We start from the raw sequence: 15,265 nt of genomic DNA, 5'->3' as shown, positions 1-15,265 counted from the left end.
GAGAAGAGCAACTAAGATGATCAAAGGCCTGGAGATTAAAACATATTTTATTTGTTTGTTTGTTTGTTTGTTTGTTTGTCTATTTATTTTATTCAATTTGTATCCCGCCCTTCTCCTAGTGGACTCAGGGCGGTGCACAGCCAGAACTAAAACACATAATACAAAATTTAAAATTTTTAAAAGAATTATATGACTTTGGCCCAAAAATTTAAAACATTCAAACTAAAACCTATTGACAATTTAAAATGCTAAAAAAAAGGGGGGGGTTAATTTAATTTAATTTAATTAATTCAATTTATATGCCGCCCCTCTCCGAAGACTCAGGGCGGCTACAGGATTTGGGTTTGGCTAGTCTAAGGAAAAGAAAAGAAAAGAAAAGGGGTGACATGATAGCAGTATTCCAGGGGCTACCACAAAGAAGGGGGGGGGGTCAAATTATTCTACAAATCACCCGAGGGCAGGACAAGAAACAATGGTTGGAAACTGATCAAAGAGAGAAAAAGCAACCTGGAATTAAGGAGAAACTTCCTAACTGCAAGGAAAATTAACCAGTGGAACAGCTTGCCTCTAGAAATTATGAGTGCTCCATCACTGGAGGTTTTTAAGAAGAGACTAGACAGTCATTTATTTGAAATAGTATAGGTTCTCCTGCTTCAGCAGGGGGCTGGACTAGAAGACCTCCAAGGTCCCTTCCAGCTCTATTTTATTCTAAGTGAGACAAAGTGATGAACCCAAAGACACACAGTGAGTTCTATAGACTAGTAGGGCTGAGAAGCAGGTTCCTCTGGTCCAAATACAGGTAGATCTTGACTTAGCAACCACTCAAAGTTCTGATGGACCCAAAAAAGCTACTTATGACCAGTATTTTAAATTCTGGCAGCTGTCTCCCCCCCCCCAGGTCATGAGCCGAGGTGGCGCAGTGGTTAGAGTGCAGTACTGCAGCTACTTCAGCTGACTGCTAGTTCAGCAGATCAGCAGATCAAATCTCACCGGCTCAAGGTTGACTCAGCCTTCCATCCTTCCGAGGTGGGTAAAATGAGGACCCAGATTGTTGGGGGCAATATGCTAATTAGTATACTATCTTTGGTGTAAGCCGCCCAGAGTCCTCAGAGAGTGGGCGGCATAGAAATACGAATAATAAATAAATAATAAATAAATAATAAATGATAGCATTTTGGGTACTTGGCAATTAGCCAGCATTTACAGCTATTTGTAGCATTCTACACTCATGTCACTACAAATTTTTTTGCTGGAAACCAGCATTTACTTCTGGTTTCCGGGGAGAAATGAGGGTTGTAGAGAGTAGGTTTGCTTAATGACCTTGGCATTTGCTTAATGATTGTTCCAAAAAGGTTACAAAATCAGGTGCAGTCATGTGATGACTTGCTTCAGTGGTGAAATCTGAACTGGTTTACTACCAGCTCTCTGGCCACGCATGTGTGCAGCGTGCCAAATGCGCGCTCTGTGCACGCATGCCCAGTGCATGCCAAACATGAACTGTGCATGTGTGCACGTAGTGCACGCCAAAAGGAAGCTTGGGAAGGTAAGTAGAACAGCGCGAGGAGGTGATCAGCTGCGGCGCATGATCATGGGAACCTTTTAAAAAACTTTTTAAAAACATTTTTTACTACCGGCTCCGGCAAATAGGCAGTAAAAAATGCTTTTAAAAAGTAAAAAAGAGGTTCCGATGATTACACAGCACAGCTGGGTTTTTTTTTACTTTTGAAAGCATTTTTTTTTACTACCTATTCACCCAAACCAGTAGTAAAAAAATACTTTTAAAAGTTTAAAAAAAGGCTCTGACGATCACAGCTGTGCCGCACGATCATCGGAACCTTTTTTTAACCTTTTAAAAGCATTTTTTTTACTACCAGTTCAGGCAAATAGGTAGTAAAAAAATGCTTTAAATTTTTTTTAAAAAAAAAGCTCCGATGATTGTGCAGCACAGCTGTGATCATTGGAGCCTTTTTTTTTTTACTTTTTTAAAGTCTTTTTTTACTACCTATTCGCCCAAGCCAGTAGTAAAAAAATGCCTAAAAAGTTTTTTTTAAAAAAAGTTCTGACGATCAGCTGAGCGACACACTTTTTTACTTTTCTAGCATTTTTTTACTTTATGCTTTAAAAAGTAAAAGAAAAGAAAAAGTTCCGATGATCGCGCATTGCTCAGCTGATCATCGGAACTTTTTTAATATATTTTTTACTACCGGTTCGGTGAACAGGTAGCATTTTTTACTACCGGTTTGGGCAAACCGGCCCAAACTGTAGCATTTCACCCCTGACTTAACAACAGGCATGATTTACATGAATCATAACTATAATTTCAGGCTCAATTATGGTTGTAAGACAAGCAGTACCAGTACCATGCCTGAGACTCATATGGTTCATGGTTTATTTTGGTCCATTAGTTGTTTGTTTGTTTTTTGCAGGTCTAGAGTCAACAGCAGTGTCAACACTGAGCTTCCTGGAAATATTTTCTCTGATAAAACATTCCAAGGGGTGTGTAGAGCTCACTCTGGCCTTGTTTGCAGAATGAAGCCTGCAACGTGGGCAATAAAACTCTTGGCTGGACCAACATAGAAACCCCTGGGAGTGAATAATTTGAGTCCTCCTGTCAGAAAACTCACAAAAGAGAGGGAGGGGCAGAGCAGAAAAGGTAGGCAGAAGGGCCAATCAAGGGCATGGTTGGTGGTGAAAGGAGTGGAACACTTATCAAAAAGTTTTTTTTTCCTTTCTTTTCTTTCTTTCTTTTTTTTGGGAGGGAATACTGTATAGGATAGAAGCAGTCTTTGAAAACCTGGGTATGGGAGATAATTAAATAAAATAAAGTAAAATAAAATAAAATAAAATAAAATAAAATAAAATAAAATAAAATAAAATAAAATAAAATAAAATAAAATAAAATAAAATAAAATAAATAATAAAATTTGTGCTAATCAGCTCTCACCCGTTATTTGGGCTTTTGTTGCTGTTGTTGAGCTAAGGGGAAGTCTGCTCTTTTGTTGATAAACTGCTTTATCCCCAATAATCCCCCCTCATTATTTCACCATCCCAGCAGGGCTATCAATAGTTTTATTGCAAATTTTATACCCTTAAAACATTCCAGAATTAGTAACAGTCGTAACTCAAATCCTACAATTTGGTAAATAAGAAAGAAAACAGGGGAATGGTCCTCACATCCAGATAATTCATGTTGCTTATAGAGATTTTCAAAACATATTTTATGGGTATTTTCCTAGTTTCTCACAGGAATTGGAAAGCCAGTTAATTTAAATAAATAATAAAATTAAATAATAAAATTAAAAGGTGCCCCAAAAGCAATAGTGAGTAATGATGTTAATACAACCTTCATGATGCCAAATGATATAAACAGTAATTTATATCATTCCACCAATGGTTTAGGGTTACTATGAAGGTACTATAAACCCTCAATGGGGAAAGGAACTCAGCTTTTCACAAAGCCAAATGTCTTTTTCATACCAATAGGAAATGCACTTCATTTCACCTGGAAAAAGAATGCTCCCATTTGTTTTCCAGAAATCCCTAAATCCAGGAATCTCAAATTAGGATGCTTGAGGTCACTCATTAGGGAAGAAGAGAAGAAGACATGATAAAGGTACCAAACCTATTTTTGCATAATATATTTCTCACTCCACCCCTCTCTCCCTCTCCCTCTCTCTCTCTGTCTGTGTCTGAGTATTCCTTTTGTCTTTCACCCATGTGTTTAAAAACAGTTTAGAAAAGCAATAGCTCCGCTTAGAGGCAATGAAAAGGAATAACCAGAGGCTTTTTGTTGTTTTATTCAGTTTTGCTAAACTGAAGGGAGCCTTTTATTGGTAGGATTCACATAGCAGCTAAAAGAGAGGACAGGAGAGATGGTCTTGATAAGAAGGGAAACCCAACGGGAAACAAATAAGTTATGCATGTGATAGACCAGCGTTTTTCAAACTTAGCATCTTTCAGATCTTTAGATTTCACCTACCAGGATTCCCCAGCCAGTACAGGAGGAGTTTGCTACCTGGGTATTTTGATCAGGGTGGGAAGATGCTCTAGAGCAGGAGTCTCCAAACTTGGCAACTTTAAGACTTACGGACTTCAATTCCCAGATTTGTCAAGTTTGGAGATCCCTGCTCTAGACAGAAGACCATCCCTCGTTAAAGACTTTTAGATACTAGCCAGCACCTTAAATTATATTGGCAAACAATGTGGCATCCACAATATTAGTAGCTGTGCTAAAGTGGTTCTCATCCACTAACATGATAGCCAGAGATGGGTTTCAGCAGGTTCTGACCAGTTCTGGAGAACCGGTAGCGGAAATTTTGAGTAATTCGGAGAACTGGTAAATACCACCTCTGGCTGGCCCCGCCCCCATCTATTCTCTGCCTCCCGAGCCCCAGCTGATTGAGAGGAAATAGGGATTTTGCAGTAACCTTCCACTGGATTGGGGAGGGAATGAAGATTTTACGGTATCCTTCCCCTGCCACGCCCACCAAGCCATGCCACGCCCACCAAGTCACACCCACAGAACCGGTAGTAAAAAATTTTGAAACCCACCACTGATGCTAGCCATTCGCCCTCCCCTTTTTTTGTGTGTGCACCAGCTGAAGTTTCAAAATAGTCTTCAGGGGCAGCTCCACATGGAAATCTTTGCAGTACTGCAATAATGTCAAGAAGGAATGAGGGTGTAAGGTCCTCTTGCTAAAACCTTCCATTCCATATATTAAATTATACTCTGATCCATTTGTACAATGTAAACATAAACCAAATACTGTATTATGCCCAGTTTGGATTTTTGTCAACCAACCCTCCATTTATGTTTGAAAATGTTGGCTGCTGTGCAGTTTGATCTTCTCTTCAGATCATTGGCAGTAGGAGAAGGAAGAGGAGGAGGAGGAGGAAGAGGGGGGAAGAGGAGGAGGCTTTTTGCTCTACCACCCAACCATAGTGCCTTTCCTTCCCAGACCACTTTTTCAGCCTTGTAACAGCAAGTCAGAGGACACTTGTTCTTCTCCAGCCCTTCACCTCACTTTAGAAAAATTAAAGAACCATCCTTTTCCAGATATTCATTTCTCCCAACAAAGGTCCCATAGAATCTCCCATGAGCAAAGAAGTAATGAGACACACAGGCAGTCATCTACTGAAAATTTTAATGAAACAAATAAGTTAATAAGTTAATAAAGTGAGGTAACTATGCATTGTCTCAGAAACAAAATTTATTAGGAAAACTACCCCGAGGCCCACCTTATTGTCTTTGGCTGGTCAAAGCCATCCCCTGCTCCCTTCCTCCCCCTCTTGCCCTTCACCATGCAGCCCCTCCCCTATTTCTGGAGATGACCATCCTGGATGAAGACTTGGGTGTGCTCTCCAACGAGGGTGTGTTCAGTGCATTGAGAGGAGAAGAGTCATAGTCTGATGGGGGAGAAGCTGGGAACAGCTCTCGCCATTTCTTCAAGACACATGCATGGACATGCAAAGTGAAGATGCAGTTGGGCAAGTGGGGAACTTTGGACATGCAGCCTAAAGGAGATGTGAAATGAAAGCTGGGCGTGTTCTATGGAACAACTCAACCACAATGGTGTTGGCAGAGTTAGCTCTGAGAAGATGGGAAAGTCTTCCAGATTTAATTCTGTTCTCTCCCAGTAAGTTAGCATTCTCCCACCAGATGCCCTCCAGATACGTTCTATCACCATTCCCATAATGCCCACTAGCTGCCATGCGAGCTATAGCTCAATACAATTGGAAAGCCAGTATCTATGCAGCAATCATAAAAGTGAGAATGACAAATGAAGACATTCAATAGAAAAACAGGACTTCTGTTGGCTCTCTTGTTTAAAGTTAACAAGACAACCCACCAAGGAGTAGATTTTGGTAGCTAAGCAGCGATCCAAGCAAAAGGACTGGAAGGAAGGGGCTGTTTGGACTCAGAACATGTTCTGGGATGAGTCTGTGGTTCAAAAAAATCCAAGTGAATGACCATGGGGAAGAAAACCGTAACCACAATCTGTGCCAGGAGCATGAGTAGAGACTCAACAAAGAAGTCACAGACAATCCTGGCTGATGATCTATTCATACATTGCATTGTATTCAACATAAACCTAAGAATGTTCTGTTTTTCAAATGCTGGGCTCCTAAACACTGAATGTGCCAAGATGGTCTGCTTGTGTTATTGATCTTTCCCAAGGAAAGCACACTCAAGACCAAAGTCCCCCATGAAAGCTGCAGAAGTTAAAACTTAGGCAGATGGGCAAGGAGGAAGGTGAGATCTGAAGGGCATCATCAGGTGGAATAATGGAATAATTGGAACAATGGTGCTTCATATCCTAAAACGGTATTCCTCAACCCTAGCCACTTTAAGATGTCTGGACTTCAACTCCCAGAATTCCCCAGATGAATTCTGGTAGTTGAAGTCTAGACATCTTAAAGTGGCTAAGGTTGAGGAACATTGTCTTAGAAAGACTGCAAGGGAGAATGCCTCCAGAAAAACCCTGGATGGAAATCGTAATCCAGGGATCTTCTACTAGTAATAGAAAGGATGTGCTCACAGCTGGTAGGAAATTTGAGTCTAAAGTAATGATCCCCCAATGTGTGGACCCCAGATATGTTAAATTTCAAAAGCCCAAGCAGTCATATTAGAAACATCATCCAACCCAACTGGAGGACCTCAACTTGGGGAGGGCTACTCAAAAGCTACACCAGAGCACTGATAATTCTACAAGTGTATAGTACCTGAGCCAAGCTCTACCTTAATTCACTGTTGTTGAATGAATGGGAAACTCACACACACATACAAATACACACACGCAATTCCCTGGGAGAGAGCAATACTCAACTCTCCCTCCAGAGACAGCAAGCTGATGAAATTCCCCCTGAGAACACCAGGACCCATGATTCTACTCTTGGCTACCTGAATTGAGTTTCCTTCAAGGGTGCACATAGAGACCCCCAAATCCCTGCTTACTTCCCAGGCAGAGAAGGCACCTTAACCACTGCTAAAGATTGGTTTCAGGTTGCATATTCAAGACAGTTGCATATAGCAGTGCCCATCTCCCCCTAAACATGTTTCCATTATGTGGCAAGTTCCACTGTGTGCTCATGAACCCGGGGGGGGGGGACATAAAGTGATGCCTGCTACCTGGTGGAACGGGGAGCTAAAAGAGAAGTAGAAAGGTGCTTGAAGGCTGCCAAGAGTAGGGGTAGGCAGTGCCAGTCATTAATTGCTTCTAAATGCAAAGACAAGAAACCACATTCAGTCAAGTTGCAACGTCCCTTGTCGAGCACGGCTGAAGAAAAGAGTAACCTAGCTTTTGCATAGCTGAATAAAAAAACATCGTCAACCTGGGTTGCCCAGTAAAGTCAACGTCTAGAGTCGGTGGTTGTCATGTCATGGCTGTCACCATTTGCATGGTTTTCCTTGATGGGTTGGCCATCACAATGACTCAAGAGTCCAAAGTGGCCATTTCATCTTGACTGCTCTTTGTCAAAAGAGAATTGATTTCCTCGGTAGCCTAGAGGCACCTGAAAACTCTGGAGTTAACTGGGAACCATGGCAGATGTCTACAGGAGGCTGAGAGGTGAAAGACAGATTCCTCTGCCCATTACTTCAGGCTAACAAGGCTTGCCTCCCAACAGAGAAAGCTGCTGACTGAGTTTTACATTCTATCACGACCACTGGGGGGAGCCCAGAAACACTGGCGAAGTTACGGCTGACAGCTGATGGGTGCTGGGACCACCCTGCTGCTTCAGAGGCCTAACCATTTGTCTACATTTGCTCTAAATGCTCTGGTGCTAGTGGCTTTGCCCCCAATTGGAAGACTTCAAGTAAAGTTGAGGTGATCGTTCTGGTGCAAAGGCAGACGAATCTGATGGGGAAACACCAACAAGGTGAGGCTGGAGAAGATTTCGGCTCAGTCGAGCACGGTCCATAAGAGTAGTCAGGAATTGTCTCCCAAGTCCTTCTTTAAACGAAAGACTCCCTCCCAGCCTCTCCTCCCCGCATGTAGCTGGTGTGTGGCTGTTACACAGCTAGTCTGGAGAGGCCATGTTAGTCAATGTTGGTGCTAGCCGATCGGGAGATGTTCAAGGTCTGAGCAGAGACAGAGATGTCTTCATGGTCCACAGGACTATGATAGTCAGAGGTGATGTCCGGTTCCCCACTGCGAACTGGTATAGCGGTCAAGCTAATGGAGTTGATGGAACCCTTCCGTAGGCACTGGGAGTAAACGCCTAGCAACAAGTCCAGCTTGTGCTCAATAGACTCAACCTGGAGAGAGAGAGGGAGGGAGAGGGAGGGAGAGGGAGGGAGGGAGGGAGGAGGGGAGAGGGGGAGGGAGGAAAGGAAGGAAGGAGGGAGGGAGAGAGAGCAAGAGGGAGGGAAGGAGAGAGGCAGTGGGAGGGAGGGAGGGAGAGAGGGAGGGAGAATGGGAGGGGAGGGAGGGAGGGAGAAGGAGAGAGAGAGAAAGAGAAAGAGAAAGATGAAAAACTCCCCAAGCTCTAAAACAGAGGTCTTGGTAGCTTGGTAGCTTTAAGACTTATGGACTTCAACTCCCAGAATTCTCTAGTCAGCTGGCTGGAGAATTCTGGGAGTTGAAGTCCACAAGTCTTAAAGCTGCCAAGTTTGGGGACCCCCTGCTCTAAAACATGGATCTAAATTATGAGGTTGGACATTTATTCTTCAGAATCAGCAGCTATAAAATGAAGGGAATTCAGGTGCATAAACAGGGAGTGGGGGATGTCCAAGAATTTGATAAGGCAATGGTGAAAAAGGGGCAAAACTTCAGCATTCATATAGGTGGGTCTGAGATTTTTTAGATTTGGGGCAGAAAATCTTTAATTTTGTTTTTAACTGTGCAAATCCTATTCTTCCATTTTCACTACAGGCCGAGTGCCTTATTCCAGGAAAAAATACCCAAAAGCATCATCAAAATTGGGCTGTAACCTGTGTAGGGCAACCACAAGTTGGGCCCAGAATTTTGGGGCAGTCATTAAGCAAGTCACCATGTGACCGGACTCAATTTTATGACTGTTTTAACAATGGTTGCAAAGTGAGTCGCTCTGGTCATTAAGCAGTCCATGTGGTCATTAAGAGAATACAGCATATTCAACGGGCTGCCAGAAAACAGCAAAAAAAGTTGCAAATCGCATGTTTGGCAGAATTAAAAGTCATGTGAATGCAAGGGGCAGGACAACATTTAAAATGATCAGAACTGCTTTCCAGACCAGGGGTCTCCAACCTTGGCAACTTTAAGACTTGTGGACTTCAACTCCCAGAATTCTGGGAGTTGAAAAGCTCAATAAATAGCATGCCGGTGGGTGTCACACATTGGTGGTTGTGATGCATATTTTGAGTGACAGGGAGCCGCAGCAGAGGGGTGAAAGAGCCACATGCGGCTCCAGAGCCACAGGTTGCTGACCCCTGTGTTGGGCAAACCCATAAAAAGAATTAATTCAGCAATCAGGTTGAGCATATTAGAGTCATACAGCCTCTTCTTTCCTAAGAAGAGGATGACTAGGATCAATTCCTGGCTTGTGAATCAAGATGATCTAAGAAGCCTCCAGTGGAAGCTACAGTGACGTCACATATGACATGAAATCTTGATGCACACAATGCAAGTTACCCATTGATGCCATCTGCCTGAAAATGTCATCATCCCCTTGAGGTCAGTTGTGGCTACCTCCACAGATGCTCATGATGCCTTAAGGGGTTGAACTAGAATTGAAGAGGTCCAAGTTCAAGTCCATCCTTAGCCATGGAATCGCCCCACTTTCAGACCAACTCATTTTTAAAGGGAAAAATGAAGGAATGCATGTTGGGAATACCATCAAGACAGTGGTGGGTTTCAAATTTTTTTACTACCGGTTCTGTGGGCGTGGCTTGGTGGGTGTGGCAGGGGAAGGATACTGTAAAATCTCCATTCCGTCCCCAATCCACGGGAAGGTTACTGCAAAATCCCCATTTCCTTCCGATCAGCTGGGACTCGGGAGGCGGAGACTAGATGGGGGTGGGGCCAGTCAGCATTTTTACTACCGGTTCTCCAGAACTGGTCAGAACCTGCTGAAACCCACCTCTGCAGCAAGAGCTCTTAGACAAAAGGGGGATGGAAATCTAATTATCCAAGAAATGAAATTTAAGATCCAAGCAGTGGCCTGATCACATCATGTATAAGGAGCCCACCTCCCTTTACCCATGTACCTCCCAGGCCCAGCCTTACCTGCTTTTCCACTTTTAGTACTCGGCCCATCATGCTGAGATCATCCACCAGATCGACCTCCAATGGTGCTTTTTCCCCTTTCTCCCGTGTCTTCTTATCCATGGTGAGACCTCCCCGGCCCACAATCTGATCCACACTGGAAAGAGTGAAGAGAGAGATGTGGGAGAGATGATATCAGGTGAAACAAAATGAGGCTATCTGGGTCACTTGGGAAACTAGATCAAGGCAAGGACAGTGGTGAAATCCATTTTTTTTACTACCAGTTCTGTGGGCGTGGCTTGGTGGGTGTGGTTTGGCTTAGTGGGTGTGGCAGGGGAAGGATACTGCAAAATCCCCATTCCCTCCCCACTCCTGGGGGAAGGATATTGCAAAATCCACATTCCCTCCCCACTCCTCGGGGAAGGATATTGCAAAATCCTCATTCCCTCCCCACTCCTGGAGGAAGGATATTGAAAAATCTCCATTCCCACCCCACTCTGGGACTAGCCAGAGGTGGTATTTGCTGGTTCTCCAATTTCCGCTACCGGTTCTCCAAACTACTCAAAATTTTCACTACCGGTTCTCTGAATTACTCAAAATTTCTGCTACCGGTTCTCCAGAACCTGTCAGAACCTGCTGGATTTTGCCCCTGGGCAAGAACATTAGGTCCACCTCTGAGAATTCCACCTGAAAGGGCTTTTTCTGTCTAAAAGTGATTCTGTCACTTTCTAATATACTCCAGAACTGTGTATCCCCAACATCTCTGCATAAAAATAATTGCAACAGTTCTCCCAAAACCTAAGTCTTTAATACTGTGTTTCCCCAAAAATAAGACCTGTCTTATATTTTTTGAACCCTGAAATAAGTGCTTGGCCTTATTGCCATGCGCTCAAAAGCCCAATTGGGCTTATTATCAGGGGATGTCTTATTTTGGGGGAAACAGGGTAGAAGAAGGTGGGGAAGGACCAACTGCTTTTGCTTTTCTGCCCAAGTGGCTGTGCAGATGTTGACCGTCTTTTTACATTTGTCACTGGGATTCTCTCACAGTCTCTTGTCTGCAGCTGCATCATAAGCCTATGAAAGAAACTCAACCAATGCTGGCCAAATTTGTAGTTGCTTCTGACCCTGCTCTCCAGTTGTAGTCTTGCCACCAGCACCATCACTAGTTTTGGCTTTTCAAGTTGCTGGGAAAAATAACCCTGAGCACCACTGAGCACCAGTATTTCTCCTCACCGTGTCTGGAGACTTTTGATTCTGCCAAGCATGTCCAGGTGGCCAGCTGAGTATTGCTCAATCACATCCTTAACATCATATGGTCTCAGGGTCTCCTTGAACTTTCTTTTGGCTACTAGGAATTTAAGAATTCTGCAAGAAAACATGCTTATTTTTAAAAAAAATTAAAATGCAAGGCACCAACACCTGGAGGAGAGATCTAGGTAACCTTTTACTGGTCTGGGTAACCTTGCATGGAATACTCCCATTTAGTACCGGTAAGTGCGTTTCAGAACTGCTGGTGGGGAGGGAACTCCTTAACCACAGATGCCAAAAATGCAACCTGAAAGCAGGAGATGCTGTGGCCCAATCTTCTTCAACCCAGTGTCCCCAGTTTTAATCAGATTTTAAGCCTATAGAAAAAAAAACTTTCATATTTAGGAGTTTCAGATCAACCACTTCAACTGAAGTTCAACAAAGACCACAGCAAATTCTAAAACATTAACTAAATGACTCAGGTATAATCACCCAACCACTCTGCTCTCCATTTTAAAGGACCAGAAGGCAAAAATTGCATCAGTGTCAAAGAGTGTAGAATTGTTGAGCCTACCAAAGGCTTTCCTACTTGAACAAAATCAAGCTAAATTTTTAAGATCTATTCTGGGGCTGGCCTGAATACAGTGGCAGTAGTAGTCAGAGCCGAAACAGTTACCCCCACTCCATCTATCCTAAGAGTAATTCAAGAATTTTGTTATTGCTGGAGCAATCTCCCAATGGAACTTGATAGACTACCAAAAATGCCTTGAAGGACAAATGGACACACTTCAACCCATCTCATGGATCAATCAACTTCAAGGAGCAAAAGAGAGATCATCACATCTTCTAATTGTGAATTTCACTGTCATCCTTTTCTTACTGCTAATGTACAACTGGAATCTTTCCCTTAGTTTCAGGGATTTCTCCAGGGCAAGTCTGCCTAAAGTATATATTCAGCATGAGACCCTTTCCCTTCTTCCTTTAAAGCCAACTCTAATTGGCTTTAATGTCAATTTCTTTAATCTCAATTTCTCTTGAGAGCAACATCTAGGCTACAAAAAGGCTATTCTATTTGGCTGTGCAATCCCAAATGCTGAAACTTTGATTCAAGAGGACCAGATGCTTCAAAGCAAAGGAAGGATTTCTCCAGAGGCCACCTTGTGAACCCAAACCTGGAGTTCTTAGCTTTGATTCCAGCTTTACAGAACTCACCTGACTGCTCGGATCAAGGTCTTTACAGTAGGCATGATGTCTTCAAAAGTCAAGTCACATTGATGGGTCTTCTCCTCACTACTTTCCTCTGTAGGACCATCAGCTGTGGATGGAAACATGACTTGGTGGGAGGACTAGCCTCTAGGTCAGGGTTTCCCAACTTTAGTCATTTCAAGATATGTGGACTTCAGCTCCCAGATTTCTTCAGCCACTGTGTTGGCTTTGAAATTCTGAGACTTGGATTCCAAACATCTTAAAAGTTGCTGAGGTTGGAATGCACTGTCCTAGGGGAAATGTGTGGAATATAAACATAAGAAACTATTTAATAAAATATACCAAATAGTAAAACTACCACTCCCTTGGATTGCAAGGCGATCAAACCGGTCAGTCCTAGAGGAGATCAACCCTGACTGACTGCTCTTTAGAAGGCCAGATCCTGAAGATGAAACTCAAATATTTTGGCCACCTAATGAGAAGGAAGGACTCACTGGAGAAGAGCCTAATGCTGGGAACAATTGAGGGCAAAAGAAGAAGGGTACGACAGAGAAGGAGATGGCTGGATGGAGTCACTAAAGCAGTCGGCGTGAGCTTAAATGGACTCTAAGGGATGGTAGAGGACAGGAAGGCCTGGAGGAACATTGTCCATGGGGTTGCAGATACAACTTCGCAACTAACAACAATAACAAAAACTACCACATTTCGAACTCTTCAGAAACATGAGAAGAGATGAAATAAACACAAATAATTCTTAGCAAGCTTGGTTGATTTCCTCGTAAGATCAACTATTATGAATTAAAACCATATGAAAATTTCCCAACCTCCAGCTTTGGGTGCTTCCAAAATTTACCGTCCACTGGTGTCCGAGGCTTCAGTCTCAATGAGGTCCGGAACTTGGTCCTGTCATTGAAGCTCCAGCTCTTCTGTACCTTGCTGGGGCTGATGCCTTCGTTGACATTCTCTGTACTGGGGGAGCGATGGAGTGGAGGCACCAGATGCTGCTTCCCCCGGCTACCTTGCTTCTGAGAATTGCTCACTCGGATGCGGTCTTTGAGTCCCATTTTATTGCTGGAAAGGGTTTAGAGTGGAAGTTAACTGGGGAACGTGTGAACTGGGGAGGATGCAAAGCCACAGCTGAAGGGGGCCCTAGACTCAAATCTGCTGCACTCCTCTGCTTACCCTTTGAACAGGTTACAGTTTTGATCACAGCGGGCTCATTGGCCCTGAAATCCTATACAGCTCAGATAGTCCTCAACTTACAACTGTAACTGAGCCCAGAATTCAATTATAAGCCATACTGGTTGTTAAAAGGGTCACCACACGACTGTGCCTGATTTTATGACTTTCTGAGGCAGTTGTTAAGTGAATCATGCCTGTTATTAAATGAGCACCATAGTCACGAATACTAATAGCAATAGCACTTAAGACTTATATTCCTCTCCACAGCCCTCTCTAAGTGGTTTACAGAATCAGCATATTGCCCCCAACATTCTGGGTCCTTATTTTACTGACCTTGGAAAGATGGAAGTCTGAGTCAACCTTGAGTCATTCAGAATCGAACTACTGGAGTGAGCAGTGAGTTAGCCTGCAGTACTGCATTCTAACCACTGAGATCTATTGTGTACAATGAGCATTTTTTGCTGGAAATTTGAAGTAAATGCCTATTTCCAGCAAAAAAAAAAAAAAAACCCATCATAAATCACAGTCATATGACTGTGGGATCCTGCAAATGAGGATACCAAGTGTCCAAAATCAACCACATGACTGCAGGGGGGAGGGTCTTATTGAGACTTTATATCTAGGTTGTAAGTAGCTCCATGGGGGTCTGTCATAACTTTGAATGGTTGTAATTTGAGGTCTTTATGTAGAAACCCCTAAACATGGATGAGAATCAGAAGGAAAGTTTGGTCCCCAAATATAAGCACTTGGAATAAAATAACTAAGTATTTTAGCAGATCAGCATTCAAACCTGAAATAATACTTTAGTCAATGAGAACTTCTATCCTGCACTATTTTTTTTTCTGTATACACAGTAATACTGTAGTATGTCTAAGCTGCCACCTTATGCTTGCTTCTGTTTCGCTGTGCAGTGACAGTCTGCCATGAACTCTCAGGAGGGTTGACAGGACAGGGAATGCTTTGGGGAAAATGAAAGTGACTTCTGTATCTCCCTGAGATGCTGCTTCAAAGTCAACCAACTGGGAAAGGAAAGGAGCTGCATACTAACCTACACTTGAAGTGACTGTTCTGAAAACATCTTGCTTGAACCTGATTGGTCATTGGCAAGGGGGGGGGTCAGCAATGGGAGGCAGTTAAGTGAGGGAAAGGTTGAATTTAGGGGTTTTGGTGCATGATTCTCAGTTCTGGCTATGCATTACTGCTGTACACTTAAAACTATACTTTTGTCAACAAATGGAGCTAAGGATCATTTCCACTTAGATCAGTGTTTCTCAACCTTGGTAGCTTGAAGATGGGCAGACTTCAACTCCCAGAAACCCCCAGCCAGCACTGCTGGCTGGGGGATTCTGGGAGTTGAAGTCCACCCATCTTCAAGCTACCAAGGCTGAGAAACACTGACTTAGATATTTAAGTAGTGGCAGGACTGAGAGTGTGTCAACCTGATC

At 43.2% G+C, this 15,265-nt stretch overlaps 1 protein-coding gene across 1 annotated transcript in view; it reads right to left on the bottom strand.

Moving 5' to 3' along the window:
• Positions 1–7,929: 7,929 nt before the first annotated feature.
• KCNQ4 (potassium voltage-gated channel subfamily Q member 4) overlaps positions 7,930–15,265 on the bottom strand; it is a 124,163-nt gene continuing 116,827 nt past the window's right edge. Inside the window, exons 10-14 of the mRNA XM_070949328.1 lie at positions 13,492–13,709; positions 12,645–12,747; positions 11,418–11,549; positions 10,206–10,341; positions 7,930–8,257 (exon numbers count right to left, since the gene is read on the bottom strand). Coding sequence (XP_070805429.1) covers positions 8,039–8,257; positions 10,206–10,341; positions 11,418–11,549; positions 12,645–12,747; positions 13,492–13,709 — 808 coding nt within the window. The 3' untranslated portion in view covers positions 7,930–8,038. The remainder of the gene's footprint in view (positions 8,258–10,205; positions 10,342–11,417; positions 11,550–12,644; positions 12,748–13,491; positions 13,710–15,265) is intronic.

Source organism: Pituophis catenifer, unplaced genomic scaffold (assembly GCF_029215685.1).
Source record: "Pituophis catenifer annectens isolate HBS135680 unplaced genomic scaffold, rPitCat1.0.hap2 SCAF_9, whole genome shotgun sequence".
Taxonomy (NCBI): Eukaryota; Metazoa; Chordata; class Lepidosauria; order Squamata; family Colubridae; genus Pituophis; species Pituophis catenifer.
This window is presented reverse-complemented; position numbering and strand designations above follow the sequence as displayed.